The following is a 17,355-nucleotide window of genomic DNA, read 5'->3' as shown; positions in this document are numbered from 1 at the left end:
TAATTATTTTGCAATTATAATTGACATACAATATTATAATAGTTTCAGGTGTATAACATAATGACTAGACATTTATATAACTTATAAAGTGATCACCTTAAGTCTAGTACCCATCTGACACCATCATATTACTGAGTATATTCCCTATGCTATACTTTACATACCTGAAAGTCTTCTGTAACTGCCGATTTGTACTTCTTAATCCCTTCACCTTTTCCACCCAACAGCCATCAGTCAGTTTATTGTCTATATCTATGAGTCTGTTTCTCTTTTGTTTGTTCATTCCTTTTGTTTTGTTTCTTTTGATTCCACATATAAGTGAAATCATATGGTATTTTTTTTCTCTGTTTGACTTATTTCACTTAGTGTGATACACTTTAGGCCCATCCATGTTGTCCCAAATTAGATTACCAAGTTTTAAAAAAATCTAGTAGAATCTCTAGATTCTCTGCAGAGAAAAGCACGTGCATATAATACACACGATCTGACAGAGAAGGTCAGTTTGTGAAGCCATGAATTCCTTCCACAGATTCCTAAGAACCATGAAGGTAAAGTTAGTCACTTTGAGGGTAAAGAGCTGGAATGTCGGGAAGGAAAGCCTCAGAGGCATCTACAAGGAAGATCGATGGAAACAGAGATGGACAATAAAACTTATGTGTTCCATAACTTTTCCTAGAGCTGCTCTGTTGATAAAAAACCCTGGAGTGAAAGGGGTCAGTCAAAATACATAGCCAGTCAATGGCCTTGTAGCTGACTCTAGTAATTATGATGTAAAATGCCTCAACTTTCACATTATTGTGTAGTGGGTTAGGAATATCACTTAAGATTGACCAACTTGAATAAAATCAAGGCATGAAATAAATCTCTAATTCTATTAATTCCTGACTTATTAAAAATAAACAAGTTAAATTCAACCAGCTCATCACTGTAGCTAGAGCTTACGTGGGCCAAGAGGAGTGTGGAAGCCCCTCTGAGTGTGGTAATAGGGCTGTTAGCTACATTTTCAGTTTGATGTAAGAGTCTAATTTCCCCAAGGTCTGATTTTTTAGAAGCATTTGCAGCTGATATCAGTCTCACCAACATGGTTTTAATACCAGGAAGTAGCTTATGCTGCGAGACAGGGCTCCTTGATTGGTCTGGTTTCTAAGACACATGCTGAGCTCAGATCTAGAAAAAGGCAGAGCAAGATCTGCAGCTGCTCCTGATACAGTTACCAGCCAATTACAGAATCAATGGTGATAGGATTTCTAGTGTGTAAACTCATTATTTATTCCCTTGCCACCATTGAGAAGAAAAGCAGAGACCAATCTACACAAGTAACTGGGCCATTACTCTTCCTTTGGGAGTGGCAGAGTGGAAACCCAGGCACCCTACTGATTCCTAGAGGCCTGTAAGTGCATCTACCCAGCTTTTTCTCTTTCAAGACCGAAAAATTCTATGAATATAATTCTCTTCCAGTTACAATAATCTTGGAATGAGAATGAAATAGTTTCAGAGTATAGGCCCTGATTTTGGTGGAGGAGCTCAGAGAGAAATCTCTTTTATGAGGCCTCGGGGGAGGCCCTTCCCTCCTGGCCTCGTCCCTCTCTCCATCCATCCTCTGCCCTCTAGTCCACATCCTGGGCAAATGGTACTGAACAAGGACACGCTAGTCCCCTGAAGTAGTTAAAGCCTGTAGGCCAGATGATAGAAAGACAGCAGATATAGCTTAATTTTAATAAAGCATTTAAATAGGAGAGACTTTATTATATTTAAAATATAAGTGTGAGACTGCTTTTTAGTTTGATGTTCTAAAGACCAAATTGACTGTTTTTTTCTAGGTGACCCTAGCCCCTCAATACATGGTCATCCCTTGTGTGATTAGGAAACAGCTTATTCAACAAGAATCGGGACCATACCTGGTCTGTGGGTTCTGTCTCCAGGACAACCTAAAGCAGAGGTTATCAACCTTGGCTGCATTATGGAATCACCTGGGAGCTTCAAAGGCTAGATGTCTGGGTCCCATCCCTAAAGGTTGGATTTGGGGGTGGAGGTGTGACCTGGGGACTGGGATATTAACCTAGTATTGCCCCAGGCAATTCTCATATGCAGTGGAGGTGGAAAACTGGCTTAAAGCAGGAGACCTGGTCCTGGGACCAGCGGCCACCAGACCCAATGGAGTTTCCTGAGGACCCACAGCTCTTGGGTAGAGTTAGCCTTCTATTCTTGGTGGCTCTGATGCCTGTGTGCAGTGGTGAAACTCCCTGACCTTACTTCCCACTGGGACTTCTTCTCTTTGCTCCCAGGCACTGAGGAGGTGGGCTGCTTTGATTCACTCTTACGGTCTGGCCTCTGTGTGAAGGTCCACTCAGAGGGAAAGCCTGCTTCTGGCTCTGTCTTAGGAACTAAAACAGTAGTTTTTAATCTGAATACTTCAGGCCTGAAAGACAGTCTCATTTCCTGGTCCACCAACCCTATGGGATAGAGAGCCTGAGTAGTGGCCCCAGCCCTCCTCACAGGGATCAAAAAGAGCCTGGGGCAAATAGGGGGATGTTTGGGGTAGGGTTGGTGTATGACAAAGGCCTGGAAGCTTCCTCAGACTGGATTCTCCAGTTTTTAGATTGTAATACAATTGAACGCAGCTGACATGGGTGCGTACACAGGTGACATGGATGCGTATGCAGAGGTGAAACACATGGGAGGGGGTACTTACTTGCAAATGGCAAGCAAACATTCTTCTATGGTGTCCCTCTGAGCTTTGGTGAGGGAACGTCCCTTGGACAGCCTGTATATTGTCTGCAGTGTTGAATCGATCAAAGAGGTGTAGTGCTCCGTTCCGGCAAAGAGAGGGGCGCACCTTGTGAGGAGCGGGAGCACAGCAGAACATATGTACCTATTTAGCGCCAGTGCAGCCTCTGTGGTGCTTAGGGACACCTAGGAAAGGGTGTTGGGACACTGGTTAATCTCTGGAAAGAGCAAGGCTTACCCCGTGTACCCAGCGCCCATCTAGTGGGCCAGGAAGCACACACATATCTATCTACATATCACAGCAACAAAGTGAACAACTTTGTACCTTCTCAGCAGACTGATTTCTCTTTTGCATTTTAAATGAAAATAAAAGTCCTGCTAAAAATAAACAAACAGAAGAAAGCAAAGGCTGGCTGATCCACAAGTATCCAGCCTCCTCCAAGAATTCCAAACTCTTCAAATCAGGTGACGACCAATCTAACCCAAACCCTTGATATTTGCAAAGTTCAACTACATTATTATCCCATTCTAGCTCTTCGTTTTTTTATCACTTTAGGGAGACTCCTCTAGTGATTTTGAGATAAATAGTTGGGTGGAAGTCTCAGGAGCTCTCAAACTCACTGGTTTTGCAGAGAGACAGTAGAGGAGCTCTGACCCCTGTCACTTAATTTATGAACAATTCATAACCTGATAAATGACATGAGGGCAGACCTCAGGGGAATAAGTGTCCAAGGAGTAGAAATGTAGGCCCTTCTCTAAAATGGTGTAATTCTCACACACAGTGTTCTCTCTTGTTCACTTAGACTGGATTCAGGGAGGGCTCACGTAGTGACATGAAATTTAGCAAAAGCATATTTAACTATCATCTGCAAAACTTTTTTAAAAAAACCTGGAGATATGCAGAGATGAAATATTACCATTATTTTCTGTGATCATTGCAGTAATTATATTTGTAACTTGTGATTTGATAAACTGTACACATTCCTGGAGTTCCTCTTAATTATCAGAAGTTGTCTCCTAGAAGCTTGAGTAATCATACTGAAAGAGCTAATATTTCACATTTATCACTTTGAATTGTTAAAATGAGGAAGGAAAGAGCTTTTATTATAGCGTCTTAAAAGTTTTCAAAAGAGAATGCATGAAAACGTGTGTGCTGAGGAACTGAATAAAAACTTCTTTTGTAGATGGTGCTGAGGTAAGCATGTGATCTGGACACCAAATGCTAGAATAGCATTTACTATTTATTTTGATCTATAAAAAAAATCAAATGCTTTGAGCAGGAACCTTAGGAATGCCCCACAAGTTTAAAAAATTATTATACTTAAATTATATTATATAGAGAGAAAGCTGAACACAAAAGAAGCTGTCGGAAGCATTGTTGTAATTATCCAAAAGGATCACATGCCCCGAACACCTTCATGGTTCTACCATCTCTTAACCCCAAGCCAGAGACAGGGGTGGAGCTCTCATTCATATTGGGGACTGTACTGCTTCCAGTTCCAGGTCACCTCACCTATTTCTCAGCAACCCATTTCAATGGAATCCATTCCAGCTAAGGTATTGGCCACCTGACACCCATAACAAAACTTAGACTGCTATCTCTGTTAGATACTAGGTGTGGAGCCTTTGAGAAACTTGATGACTGATCAAGAAGACATGCTTCAGGCTCTTTAAAAACAAGCCTAAACTGGTAAAATGTTCTTAGACTTAAGCTGATTTAATTGTCTTTTCTCCTTGGACCCAGTACTCCTAGTGCACGGTGTTTCTGCTTAGTCCTGACCTGGGGCATCAGGCATCTGAGCTCTTTAACTCCTGGGGCCTCCTGTCTTGCTGTCTGTTGATATTGGATGGCTCTACCCCACACTTGATTGCCAAACTTGGATTTGCCCATGGCCTCTTGTACTGACTTTGTCATGTTCTGAGCTCCAGACTATCCTGACTGATGGCCAGTGCATTCAGCCTCAGGTGTGACATGGGAAGAGTATTTCCAGCCTCTAATGCTGCCAACCAGCCCTTTTCATAAGCAACAGCCATACTTTTCACATGAGGGTGATTTTGTCTTGCAGGAAACATTTGGTGAAATCTAGAATTAGTCTGGGGAGGTAGCAGGTAGAGGCCCTGATGCTGCTAAACACCCTTAATTCACAGGATTCCCCCTCCACACAAACAGTGCTGATGTAGAGAAACTTTGGAATAGAGAGAACTGGATTGAGTATCTGAGGTCATGTTTACATGCATTCAAGTCTCTGGCCAATAAATTAAGAACTTCCATTACTTGGTGCCTCTGTTTTCTTATCCTTTAAAGCACACTACTAATATGTAATCAGCAAGTAGATTAAAAAGTGCTCACTTCTAAATCCAGTATTACTAATTTATTTACAATGATTTATTTTAGTCACTTACTGTATCGAGAGAGGCAGAGGCTCTTAAATCAGGTAAAAATCCAACCTCTAGCAGGTGGAGCAGAAAAGTTTGATCCTTAATACCATAGACACGGTCCAAGAAGAGCACCATGGAGGCCTTGTGGTCAGGGCAGAAGCTGGCTGCCATATCGGGCTCGCTGACAGACCCATCTGAAAGACACGCAGAGAATGTAATTTCCCCTCTTTTAACAGTCACAAAGGCAACACAGAGTTTGTCTATGACTTGTTCTACTAACAGGCAACAGGAATTTTGGAAAAAATACAAAATTGTGCTGAGTCCAGCTTATACTGGCTTGGAAGAGCTGATTATTAAACTTTTAGGAATTTTGTGAGCCAGTTGTCAGACATGCTCATTATTATTTCTTCAAATAGGTTTTCTATTCCTTGCTCAGTTTCCTCTCCTTCTGGTAACCCTATTATCCGAATGTTGTTTCGTTTTGTGTTGTCCCAAAGCTCCCTTAGGCTCTCCTCCTGCTTTTTAAGTTTTTTTTCCCCAGTGATTGCTCTACTTGGGTGTTTTTTTCTATCTTGTCTTTTAGCTGGCTGATGCAGTCCTCAGTTTCTTCTAGTTTACTGTTGATACTTTCTATGGTGTTCTTTATTGCTGCTATGTCATTCTTCATTTTCTATTGGTTCTTCTTCATGTCTTCTTGATTCTTACACATGTTGTTGAATTTGTCTTCCATTCTTTTCAGAGGCCTTATAACCATTGCTCTGAATTCTTTCTCTGACAAATTGCTTGCCTCCATTTCATTTACTTCCTTTTCTGGTGATTACTTCTTTTCTTTTGTATTGGGGTTGTTTCTTTGTCTTCCAATTTTTGCTGCTCTTTGTGGTTATTTCTATGTATTAGATCAAACTTCTATGTCACCCAGATTTTTTTGAGTTTGTCTTATATAGTCGATGTTTTGTGTGGGACTCAGTGGTGCAATCTTTCAGGTCTTCTGGGCTGGGTATTCTAGGGAGGGCCTCTACTTGGGATATTTGGGTTCTCTTGGTGTAGTTGGGTCTTGAGTGTCCTGTTCGTGGATGGAGTCTCCTCTAGGGTGTCTGGTTATGTGGCTCACTCTCTACCATGTTGACTGAACAGCACAAAATACAACTCAATAAGACATGACCCAAAGGGAACAAAACATGAATGTACTCATGACACCAATAACCCCAATAAAAGTAAACATCAGAGAAAATGGAATTAGGAGAGAGAAAAGAAAATTAGGAGAAAGAAAAGAGAGCAACAATGATATTGAGAAAATGAAAAAATGTAAGAGTGAAAAGAAAAAGAAAAAAAATGTAGGGAAAAAAATATACATATATGGGCAGAAAAAACCAAGAAAATCAAACAGATAAACCAAAAAATGCAAACAACAAACACCCAGAAAAAAAGGGGGGGGGGCAGAATCTGTAGAGGCAGAGCTTATATCCAGAATGTAAGGTTAAGGAATTGAATGAATAGGGAATGGCCATGGTTCAGTATAGAGGAGGTAGAAAGAGAATTAACTGATAAGAAGAAAATTAAAACACAAAATAATCAATAAATAAAAAATAAAAAGATAAAACATTTTTAAAAAAATTTGTCTATCTATATATTCATCTATTTTGGAAAAGGAGAATAGAGGAGAGAACAGATAGACCTGAGTTTAGTAAGTGAAACTAATTAAGCATTTAGGAGAAGAAGAGAGCAAGAGATGAGAGGAAAAACAAAAGCATAAAAAATTGGCTAGCAAAGAAAGAGAAAAGAGAAGGGTGCATGGACTTGGAGCAGGAAAGAAGAAATTAGATATATGAGTAAGCCATAATAGTATGCACAGTAAAATGCTTAGAAAAATATATATGAGTAAGCCAACAGAGACTACAATAATAATAACACGTCAATAAAGCAGATAAAGAAGATCAATTTTTTAACAAGGGGTAAAAAGAAAGGAGAGAGAAAAACATTCTCCAGGTGTCCTCTGTCCTTTCCAGCCAAAGATTGTCTCACCAGGTGTGTTTAATTTGCCAATTTTGGGTAGATGTCATTTGATTTATTTGTTCCTTCAATCTGCTCTGTGAGAAGACACAGGACACATTCACCTATTTGGCCACCATTTTGACTCCCCCTTGACATGCTCATTATTAAAATAAAATTTACAATTAAGTCAATTATATATAAAAAAGGTAACAAATACTCAAAATTCATTACTTCCTAATTATTCTCTTGAGGTTATTTATATCTATTGTATTTGTATGTTGGAATTACAATACAATGGTGTGCTACGTGCCAACTCTCTGCTCAGTGACATCACAGTGGTAACTTGAAATCGTCCATGATGAGAGTATCTACATCACAGAAATGGGAAAATGCCAGGAGTCAGGGCTTGACTTTACTGTTTTATTGATTGAAGACATAAGAAAGGGAGGGAGAAAATGTAAGGCAGAATAAATTTAAAAGTCTGTCGTATCTATAGCTATTACATCATAAGTTGCAGCCAACTGAGGAAATTTTCCAGTATTTTAAAACTATTATCTGATTTAGGTGAAATTTAGATCAGATCATCCAATTATTCTAATTTCATCTTAATGAAGAAGTTCAAAGGTGAAATGGGGAATACCATGAAGAAAAGAAAAATTGCTTGACTTGGAGAATAAAGACAGGATTTTGAAGTATGATAACAAAGAAACACAGTCTTCCTCCTACACAGTCCTTAAATGATGAATCTCTAGTCAGAGCATATTTAAATACCATACTTCATGAGGTATCTTGAGAGCCATAAAGATTTCGTGCTATTTGGCCTAGAACCTCATTTAGCCCAGTGATCACTGCAGGGGACCGGGAGTGCCAGGAGGGGAGGGACATTCTGGACTGGAAGCCGCCTGCTTCTCTTCTGAGCACTAGGGGAGCTGGATCAGAGTTAACCTGGTGTGCTGAGAAACATTATTTTTGTGGTGCATCAGTAAGTGTTTTGTGCTCAAAAAGTTTGGGAAAAACTGAGTTCAACATTTTTTTTTTTTATCATACATATTCTCAGAGGCTCTATAATCCAATGTGCTTGAGGAAGTTTTATAAAAATATGATATTTTTGAGAGTGATGTCACAACAATTGAGGAGTAGGAGATCCCAGTCTCTGTATCCCACAAAGATCAACAATTAAACAGCCACCCATGAACAGAAATTGCACTGGTAGAGCTCAGGAGTCCACTTAAGACTTCAGCAATCCAGTGGAACAAAACACCTGAGAATAACCGTCCAAAAAGGGAAGTAAGAGCAGAGCAGCTTTATCTTGTCTGCATCATCCCATGCCCCAGGCAGCACTGCTCAATGCCAAGAGCAAACGCCTCAGCTAGAAAGAGATCCCTGTGCTGGAAAAGGGGCAAGTGGGCGGGGGAGCAATCAGCTCCTTCAACCTATTGGGGCACTACATGAAGGACCCACTTTGCTTTCATACTTGGTGAAAATCTGTCTTATTACTAAAAATATTGCTGGACTTTCTGACTGTTCTCACTGTTTCATTTGTGAGTATATAGAGGTTAATATATAGGGCAGAGGACAGATGTAAGTTCAACAAGACTGACACTTGACTCAGTCCAAATAACTAACAATTACAATATCTTGTTTAATCAATAGCTATATAGGACACACCTCGCCTTTCAGCACCTATCAGAAACTTATGAGAACTTTTCTCAGCTTGTTTTGTTTTGTACATGACAGTTTAGTTCCAGATATATCTCATCTCCAAACATTCATCCACCAGATTGCTCCAGAAACACCAGGCTGAATGAAAGAAACCTTTTCTTCAACTGTATCCTCTAATGAACTTGAGCCCTTTTGCACAGCCAAAGAGAGTTTATAATGGCAGAAAATGCTATAACAGCAGGTTACAAGTCAATTCTACGACTTCATTAAAACTGTTGTCATTTAATATTAAATTAGGTCAGAATGTGTAAACATTTTTCAATATGGTTGATTAGGTTTTGAAAACTATTGTACCTAAGAGCCCTCTTTGTAGCTAAGCAATCTTCTTGAAGTATAGCAAAGTCTGACAGGCAGAATAGCTGGAGGCACGTTTAAATCCACAAGTACAAATGATTTACTCTGCTGGCAATTATGTAAAAAATAAAATAATTAATTGCAATTGTACTTACTAAATGGAGCTAGTCTGTTTCTTATTAACAGACTTGTTTGTACTAAAAAATAACATCATCACCTTGAACAAGACCTTTAAAACACTGAATATTCACAAGGAGCAGAAGCAGACGGGGTCTACTTCAGACTATCTGGAATTCTCCTCCAGTTATGTCCATTCTTCTATAATTTAAGTACAGCATTTAACACAGTAAGCTCATGTTAGAGATGGTTAAGAATAAGAAAGATGGTTAAGAATAAGAAATATAGGCTACCTGTATCAGCCACACAGCAGGAGCCAAGGTAGTCCCCGGTGACCTGCTCTGCAGAGAACCTCAGCAGCTTTGGTCACTGACTAAACCAACAGTCAGCACAGCCACCACAAAACCCTGGCACATTTCACAGGTTTTCCATGTTTGCAGATGCCCAGATGCCCAAATCTCCCTTCACTCCCACCCCCCTCATTGCTAGAACCCAAGATCTGCACTGGCAGCCTCTGCTGCTGTGTAACTTCAAGATGCCAGTTTAGATCCCTGCAGCAGATACCCATTGCTGTCTGTGCATGGGAACAGACTCCCATCATTGGCCTTTATTGCCATGAATATATGGCGAGGCCCTGCAGCCATGGGAGTGAAAACTGACAACCAGGGCTGTCATAGCTGCTTGTGGGCCCAGCACTGGCCCTATCAGTGGCCTGCACTGCTATAGCTAGCACCTTAAAAAACATTTTTCAAATTTATTTCAGAGAGGAAGGAAGAGAGAGAGAGAGAGAGAGAGAGAGAGAGAGAGAGAGAGAGAGAGAAATAATGAGAGGGAATCATTGATTGGCTGCCTCCTGCACACCACCATTGGGGACTGAACCTGCAACCCAGACATGTACCCTGACCACAGAATGGAAAGGTGACCTCTTGGTTCATAGGTAGAAACTCAACCCCTGAGCCACACCAGCTGGGCTCTAGCTAGCACCTTTCGTGGTGAACTTGTACACAACTGGCCAGAGTCTTGTCACTGGCCTCCACTACTATGCACCTGTGGCAAGACTCTGAAACCACAGAAATGCACACTGACAGCCATGGTCCCCACAGCTGCTAGTGCATCTACAGGTGGCTCTTTTTTTTGATGCTGGCTGTGGCCATTGCCACTATGTGTGGGTATGCAACTGCTCTGTGCCACTATACCTGTAGCTGGTCCCTGCAGCTGAGTGCATGTCACTGGCTCTGACAATCACCACTGCCTGCCCTATCTCTAGTTGCTAGACCCAGATGATATTAAGGACCTCAACAGCTCTTTCAGTCATTGAGGACTCCTGGCAACTCTTACCAAGGACCATACAGTTGTCAATGTTGTGGACTCCAGTGTCCCTGAGTTGACAAGACATCAACCCTCTCCCAAGACCCAAAGCTGCTACACACCCCTGCACTTGGCATACTGCTTCACTACACCTGGGGTCACAGCACACTCCAAAGTGCCCCACCCACAGGTGAAGGTTTTTCCTTACCAAAGTCAGTCCATGAAGTCTGGAAGAGATGACTGATTTTTTAAATGTGCAGATAACTATGCAAAGCTAAAGGTATCACAAAAAATAAGGAAACATGACACCACAAAGAGACACAATAAACTTCTCGTAACTGACCCTAAAGAAATGAAAATACATGAATTGCCTGATAATTTCAAATAATTATTTTAAATGCTCAGAGAGCTACAGGAGAACACAGAAAAGCAATTTAATGAAACAATATGAGAACAATATGAGAAATTCAACAAAGAGACAGAAAATATAAAAACATAAAAACAACTAAAAATTTTGGAACTGAAGAATATAATGATTGAATGGATGAATTCAATAGAACACTTTGGCAGCACACAAATAAGCAGGAAGATCAGTAAACTCAAAGAAAGATCATTTAAAATTATTCAGTAAGAGGAACAAAAATAAAAAAGAATAAAAAGGAATGAAAAAATACTAATGCGAAACCATTAAGAAAAACAATCTACACATCACTGGAGTCCCAGAGGGGAAGAAAGGGAAAAGAGAGAAAGCTTGAAAAAATAATTGCTGAGAACTTCTCAAACCTGGAGAGATATGTGATGTCTAAGTACATGAAGGGAATAAGTCACCCCAAAATTTCAATCCCAAATGATCTTCTCCAAGATACACTATAATAAAACTGTCTAAAATCAAAGACAAAGAAAGAATTTTAAAAGCAGCAGGAGAAAAAATAATTTCTCTTACAAGGGAAGCCCCTCTCTATAAGACTATGAGCAGATTTCTCAGCAGAAACTTGCAGACCAGGGGAGAGTTGGATGATGTATTCAAAGTGATGAAAGAGAAAAACTCCAACTAAGAATATTTGAACTAACAGAGTTGGTCCCTTACATAAAATGGTATATAACAATGCATACAGTTAGCCATCCCCATCTACAGATTTCCAACTGTTGATAAAAAATACTGTCTTTGATCCATGGTTGGTTGGATCCATGGATGCAAAAGCAATGGATACAGAGGACCAATTATACATTTATTGAAAAAAATCCATGTATATGTAGATCCAGACAGTTCAAACCTGTCTTGTTCATGGGTCAATTGCACATGCAACATTTCTTTAAAAAATACTAGCATACCATTAAAAGGATCATGCACCAGGATCAAGTGGGATTCATTCCTTGCATGCAAGGATGGTTCAATATACACAAATCAATAAATGTGATAAATCACATTAATAGGATGAAAGACAAAAATCATATGATCATTTAACCAGTTACAAAAAAGCATTTGATAAAATTCAACATCTTTTCATGATAAAAATTCTCAACTAATTAGGTATAGAAGAAACATACTTCAACATAATAAAAGCCATATAGACAAACAAACCCACAAAGCTTATCTCTAGGATTAGAGTCAAGACAGGGGTGCCCATTATTACCATTCCTATTCAACATAGTACTGGAAATCCTAGTTAGTACAATTAGGTAAGAAAAAGAAATAAAAGGCATCCAAATTTAAAAGTAAAATTATCTCTGATGATGACATGATTTTGTATATTGAAAATTCTAGTCTCCACTAAGAATTGTTAGGACAAATAAACACATTCAGTAAAGTTTCAGGATACAAAACCAATATACAACATTTAGTTGTGTTTCTATACTCTAACAATGAAATAAGTGAAAAAGAATTAAAAAATAATATTTACAAATGTATCAAAACCAACAAAATATCTAGAAATAAATTTAACTAAGGAAGTAAAATATTTATACAACCCAAATTTTAAGACATTGATGAAATAAATTGAAGAAGACATGAATAAATGGAAAGAAACCCTATATTCATGGATCTAAAGAGTTAATATTGTTTAAATGTCCATAATAATACCTGAAGCAATCTATAGATTCAATGCAATCCCTACAAAATTCCAATGTCACAGAAATAGAAAAACAATCCTAAAATTTGTATGGTTTGGCAAAATACCCTGAATAGCCAAAGCAATCTTGAGAAAGAACAAAGCTGGAGGCACCACATTTCCTGATTTCAAACTATATTAAAAAGCTACAGTAATCAAAACAGTACATTATTGGTATAAAAGCAGACATACAGATCAAAGGACAGAATTGAGAGCCTAGAAAAAAGCTATACATACAAAGTCAAGAAAGATTCGACAAGGGAACCAAGAATACTCAATGGGGAAAGGATAGTCTCTTCAATAAATGTTGCTGGAAAGTTATATTCACATGCAAAAGAATAAAATTAACCCCTGCCTTACACCATTCACAAAAGTTAACTCAAAATAGGTTAAGAAAACTTAAGACCCGAAACATAAAACTCCTAGAAGAAAACATAGTCTTAAATTCCTTGACATTGATCTTGGTGATGATTTTTTGGCTACAACACCAAAAACACAGATAATAAAAGCAAAAATCAACAGGTGAGACTCCATAAAAACACACACAACACACACCACAAAAAACTTCTGCACAGCAAAAGTAACAATAAACAAAATAAAAAGGCAACCTGTGTAATAGGAGAAAATATTTGCAGACCATAGATCTGACAAGGAGTTAATATCCACCCCCCCGCCCCAAAATAATAAGGAACATACAATGAAATAGCAAAAAAGCAAGTACGGTAATTCAATTAAAAATGGGAAAAAGACCTGAATAGAAATTTTCCCAAAGAAGACACAAAAATTACCCTCAGGTACATGAAAAGGTGCTCAACATCACTAATTATCAGGGAATTATGAATTATGCAAATCAAAACCACAAGATATCACCTCATACTTGTTATAATGGCTATTATAAAAAAACACAAAGGCTAACACATGCTAGTGAGGATGTGGACTGTTGTACACTGTTGATGGGAATGTAAACTGGTACAGCCACTGTGGAAAATAGTATGGAGGTTCCTCTAAAAATTAAAAATAGAACGTCCATATGATCCCACTGCTGGGTATATACTAAAGGAAATAAAGTTATTATCTTGAAAATATCTACCCCCCTATGTCCATTGTGGTATTATTTAAATAGCCAAGATTTGAAAATAATCAAGTATTCGTTGATGGATAAATGGATATAGAAAATGTGACACACACATACTGGAATACTGAGCCATAAAAAAGAAGAAAATCCTGCCATTTGCAACAGTTTGACTGGACTTTGAGGGCATTATGCTAAGTGACATAAGTCAGACAGAGAAAGGAATTACTGTGTGATCTCATATATGAGAACCTAAAAACACTGAACTTACAGAAACAGAGAGTAGAATGATAGTTATTGGATTGGGGTGGTGGGAAAAATGGGCAGATGTTGGTCAAAGAGTTAACAACTTTCAGTTATCAGTTGAGTAAGTTCTGGGGATCTAATGTACAGCAAGGTGATTATAGTAAATACTATATTGTATATTTGAAAGCTGCTATGGGAGTAGAACAAAAGAATAACGACAATAACAACAACAACAACAACAAAGGTAATTATGTGAGGTGAAGGATGTATTAATTAACCTTATTGTGGTAAACATTTTGCAATATACAAGTGTATCAAATCATCACATTGCATACCTTAAACTTATATGATGTTATATATCACTCATATCTCAATAAAGCTGAAAAAATGTGACACATTCTATAGCATTTCCCAAACTTACTTGACCCCAAACTCCTTGTACACCAGTTAATATCTTCTACAAAAATGTTCCATAGAACACCAGTTTGGGAAACTATAATAGTCAGAGATAGCACTGTCTTTTCAGTTCCTCCATCTGTTGGATGAAATTGCCTGGATAGCAGGTAGAGTGAGGAGAAACTGAAGGCTTCTGGGAGAGTATACGTGTTGCAAAGTTAACATGGATGATTGCCAAATGTCACAAGTTGCATTGGGGAAAATCTGTTTATGCTCCATGGCCATGAGGTACATAGATTGCACTGTGGCAGAAGGGAGCCTGTTCAAGCCCTATTGCTGCCCCCGGTGGCTGCACAATGTGGGGGATGTGGAGGCAGAGAAAGAAGGCAATGGTGAGAGCTTTCACTGGTCCCATTCCATCAGCCTCCTTGTAGAGGGTTAGAGTGTTTCTAGGACTGTGAGGTCTGAACTATCCATATCTATGGGATGTACAGGAGTCTCTGACATGGAAGCAGAGGAGAGAACAGCCAGCAGGAGCCAGGAGGAGAGGAGAGAATTCATTAGCAGAAAAGGAGCAAGACCTTCCCTGGTGCTGCCTGTGCTACAAGTAGGAGCATGGTGGGACTGCGCCGGAAGCCAGAGGCCTGAGCCCAAGAGAGTGGCCCCAGCGGGGACTGGCAGCACTCACCCCTGAGCTGCTTCTCTTACCTTTGTTCAGGGAGGGCAGTTTCAAGGGGATGCTGATGATCCCAACCAAGTCCTCGGTGGGAACAAGGGAGCGTAGGATTGACCTGATCCGGATGGCTTCCCCTTTTCCTGTCTGGATAAGCTGCAATGCAGGGTTAGAGAATAAGATAAAGGACGTTCCCACACCCTCGTTCCACCCCCCTCCAAATATCTGGCAGTGAAATGGTTCTATTTAAGGGCTTGGTACTCTTCTAGATTTCTGTAACTGCAATGGACATGACCACAGGGAAAGAGAGGAGCTTTCTCTTGATATTCTAGAAGAGGTGCTACTAAGGAGGTCACTTGTTGTGACTACAATGGTCATGCAGTTATGGTATCAAGTCTCAGCAGTAAATGTGGACCCTGCTGGTGGTTCTCAGTGTGACAGCAACAGGGAGCTCTCTGGCTGTGACAGGTGTTGAGAATGTGGCCACAATTCCAGAGTCCAGAATGCTGCTGAATGTAGAAAGATTTATGAATTTTAATTTCCTGAAGAGATGATTAATGCTGGGACTGGAGGTAGGCAAGAAGGGTGTAGAGAATACCCTAGAGAAATTGAGAACCTCAGTGGAGCTATTCTGGGATGGATGACACGATCCATACAGCCATGAATGGGACAAGCAGCGTGGACAGGTGACAAGTATGGGGGCAACAAGTATGCTTCTGGGAGTGGGCCCTCAATAGAGAACTGAACTGCCATGAGCTCAGGATGGAATCAACCCTAGGTCAGCTGCAGGGCATGCTGGGATATGATGCACAGATGCCCTAAGGAAAGAACACCTGCGCACTCATCCTAGCAGCCATCTCTCATTCCTGTGGGTAGAGGAATAGCTGTCAGTGATGATGACATCTCCTCTCCCACCACCACTCACAGAGCAGGGCCCAGAGGAGGGATCTGACAAGGTGTGTGTGTGTGTGTGTGTGTGTGTGTGTGTGTGTGTTAAGTGTCAGACCAGAGGGGCAGTAAGGAAGGAACTCCTGCCCAGATGGGGCTCTGATGGTGCAGCTATCCCATGCTGCTATCTTCCTGAGAACAAGTAAACTGTGTAACTTGTTTTCTGAAGTGATGACAGGTGAGCAGGGGAACTGACATCCCCACACTGAAGACTGTAGGACACCTAGCATTTTCCTGGCTCCCTTCCAGTTTCTTTCATTTGTTTAAGACACAGAAATAAAAAGATGAGCCCATGTTACTGGTTTATCATAGTAGGAATTAGAATTCTAAGGATTCTGATCAGCGTTCTTTATCAAGTTTTTGACTTTCTTCTAACAACAGTACTTTTGATCTAGATTCTTCCATGTTGGAATCATTTCCCTAAACATGTGTCCATGGATTTGCAAATGGGCTAGAGACTGTGCATTAAGCAAGACCCATGAAATCCTGGAAGAAAGGTAAGAGGACTCTTTAATGTAGTGTCCTAAACTACAGGTGATGACCAATTAGTGGGCTGTAAAATCAAGTTAGTGGGCTGTGACCAGCATTAAAGAGCATGAGAGCATTAAAGAATAGAATAAATTAGAGTGCAATGTCCATAGTAAGGATAAATTTTGTTTCTGGAATATACCTATACTAGGCGGCAATGTAAATTATATTTCTTACTATGATCAAAATAAATTGTTTTGGTCAAAAAGTTTAAAGCCACTACTTTAATGGGTTCTGTTTTTCATTAGTATTAAAAAATGTAACCCACCCACTTGGCAGTGACCAATTACACAATCTCATCAACACCAGATAAGGCTGTTTATGTCAACCTAATCTGCATTGCAAGTGCTTTTGGGAGTTGCTCTGTAATAATCCCAATGCAGTGAGCACTACAGAGAGAGGCAGGCAGGAGCCAGAGCCCAGTGAGCAAGCCAAGCAGTTCTTTCAAAGAATTATCAAGTTGTTTTTTTTTTAATTTAAAAGGTATCTTTTCTGTTGTCATAAAATAAGCAGTTATTTCCTCTCTCACTTATGACGTGAGATCTTATGTAAAATAAGGCCACTTTCTCTCAGCCCACAGCAGAGGTAAAAAAGGGAGGAGGAAAAACACAAGTTTTAAGGTCAAAACTGGAAATCTGAGAAGACATTCCATGAAAACATCCCTTTTTGGCATGTCTATAAAACTTGCCTCTGGGAAGTAACCATGGATCCTGGGAAGAGACTACTTTCCTGGTGCCTAACACCATGGTCATAAAGGAAATAGGGTTTTCCATGTGGGGTAGCCTGAGGGCCAACATCAAAATCAACTTGGGAAATAGAAACAGACTCACAGATATAGAGAACGG

The 17,355-nt window shown here is 39.8% G+C and overlaps 1 protein-coding gene across 1 annotated transcript in view; it reads right to left on the bottom strand.

The window, feature by feature from the left end:
- The window catches only part of RYR3 (ryanodine receptor 3), a 548,626-nt gene that overhangs the window by 112,313 nt on the left and 418,958 nt on the right, over positions 1–17,355 (bottom strand). The window contains exons 46-48 of the mRNA XM_081108039.1: positions 15,070–15,190; positions 5,131–5,300; positions 2,693–2,913 (exon numbers count right to left, since the gene is read on the bottom strand). Of these exons, the coding sequence (XP_080964165.1) occupies positions 2,693–2,913; positions 5,131–5,300; positions 15,070–15,190 (512 nt within the window). The remainder of the gene's footprint in view (positions 1–2,692; positions 2,914–5,130; positions 5,301–15,069; positions 15,191–17,355) is intronic.

Source organism: Myotis nattereri (genome assembly GCF_964212035.1).
Source record: "Myotis nattereri genome assembly, chromosome: 1".
Taxonomy (NCBI): Eukaryota; Metazoa; Chordata; class Mammalia; order Chiroptera; family Vespertilionidae; genus Myotis; species Myotis nattereri.
The sequence above is the reverse complement of the archived record's forward strand: the minus strand, read 5'-3'. Positions and strand labels throughout refer to the sequence as shown.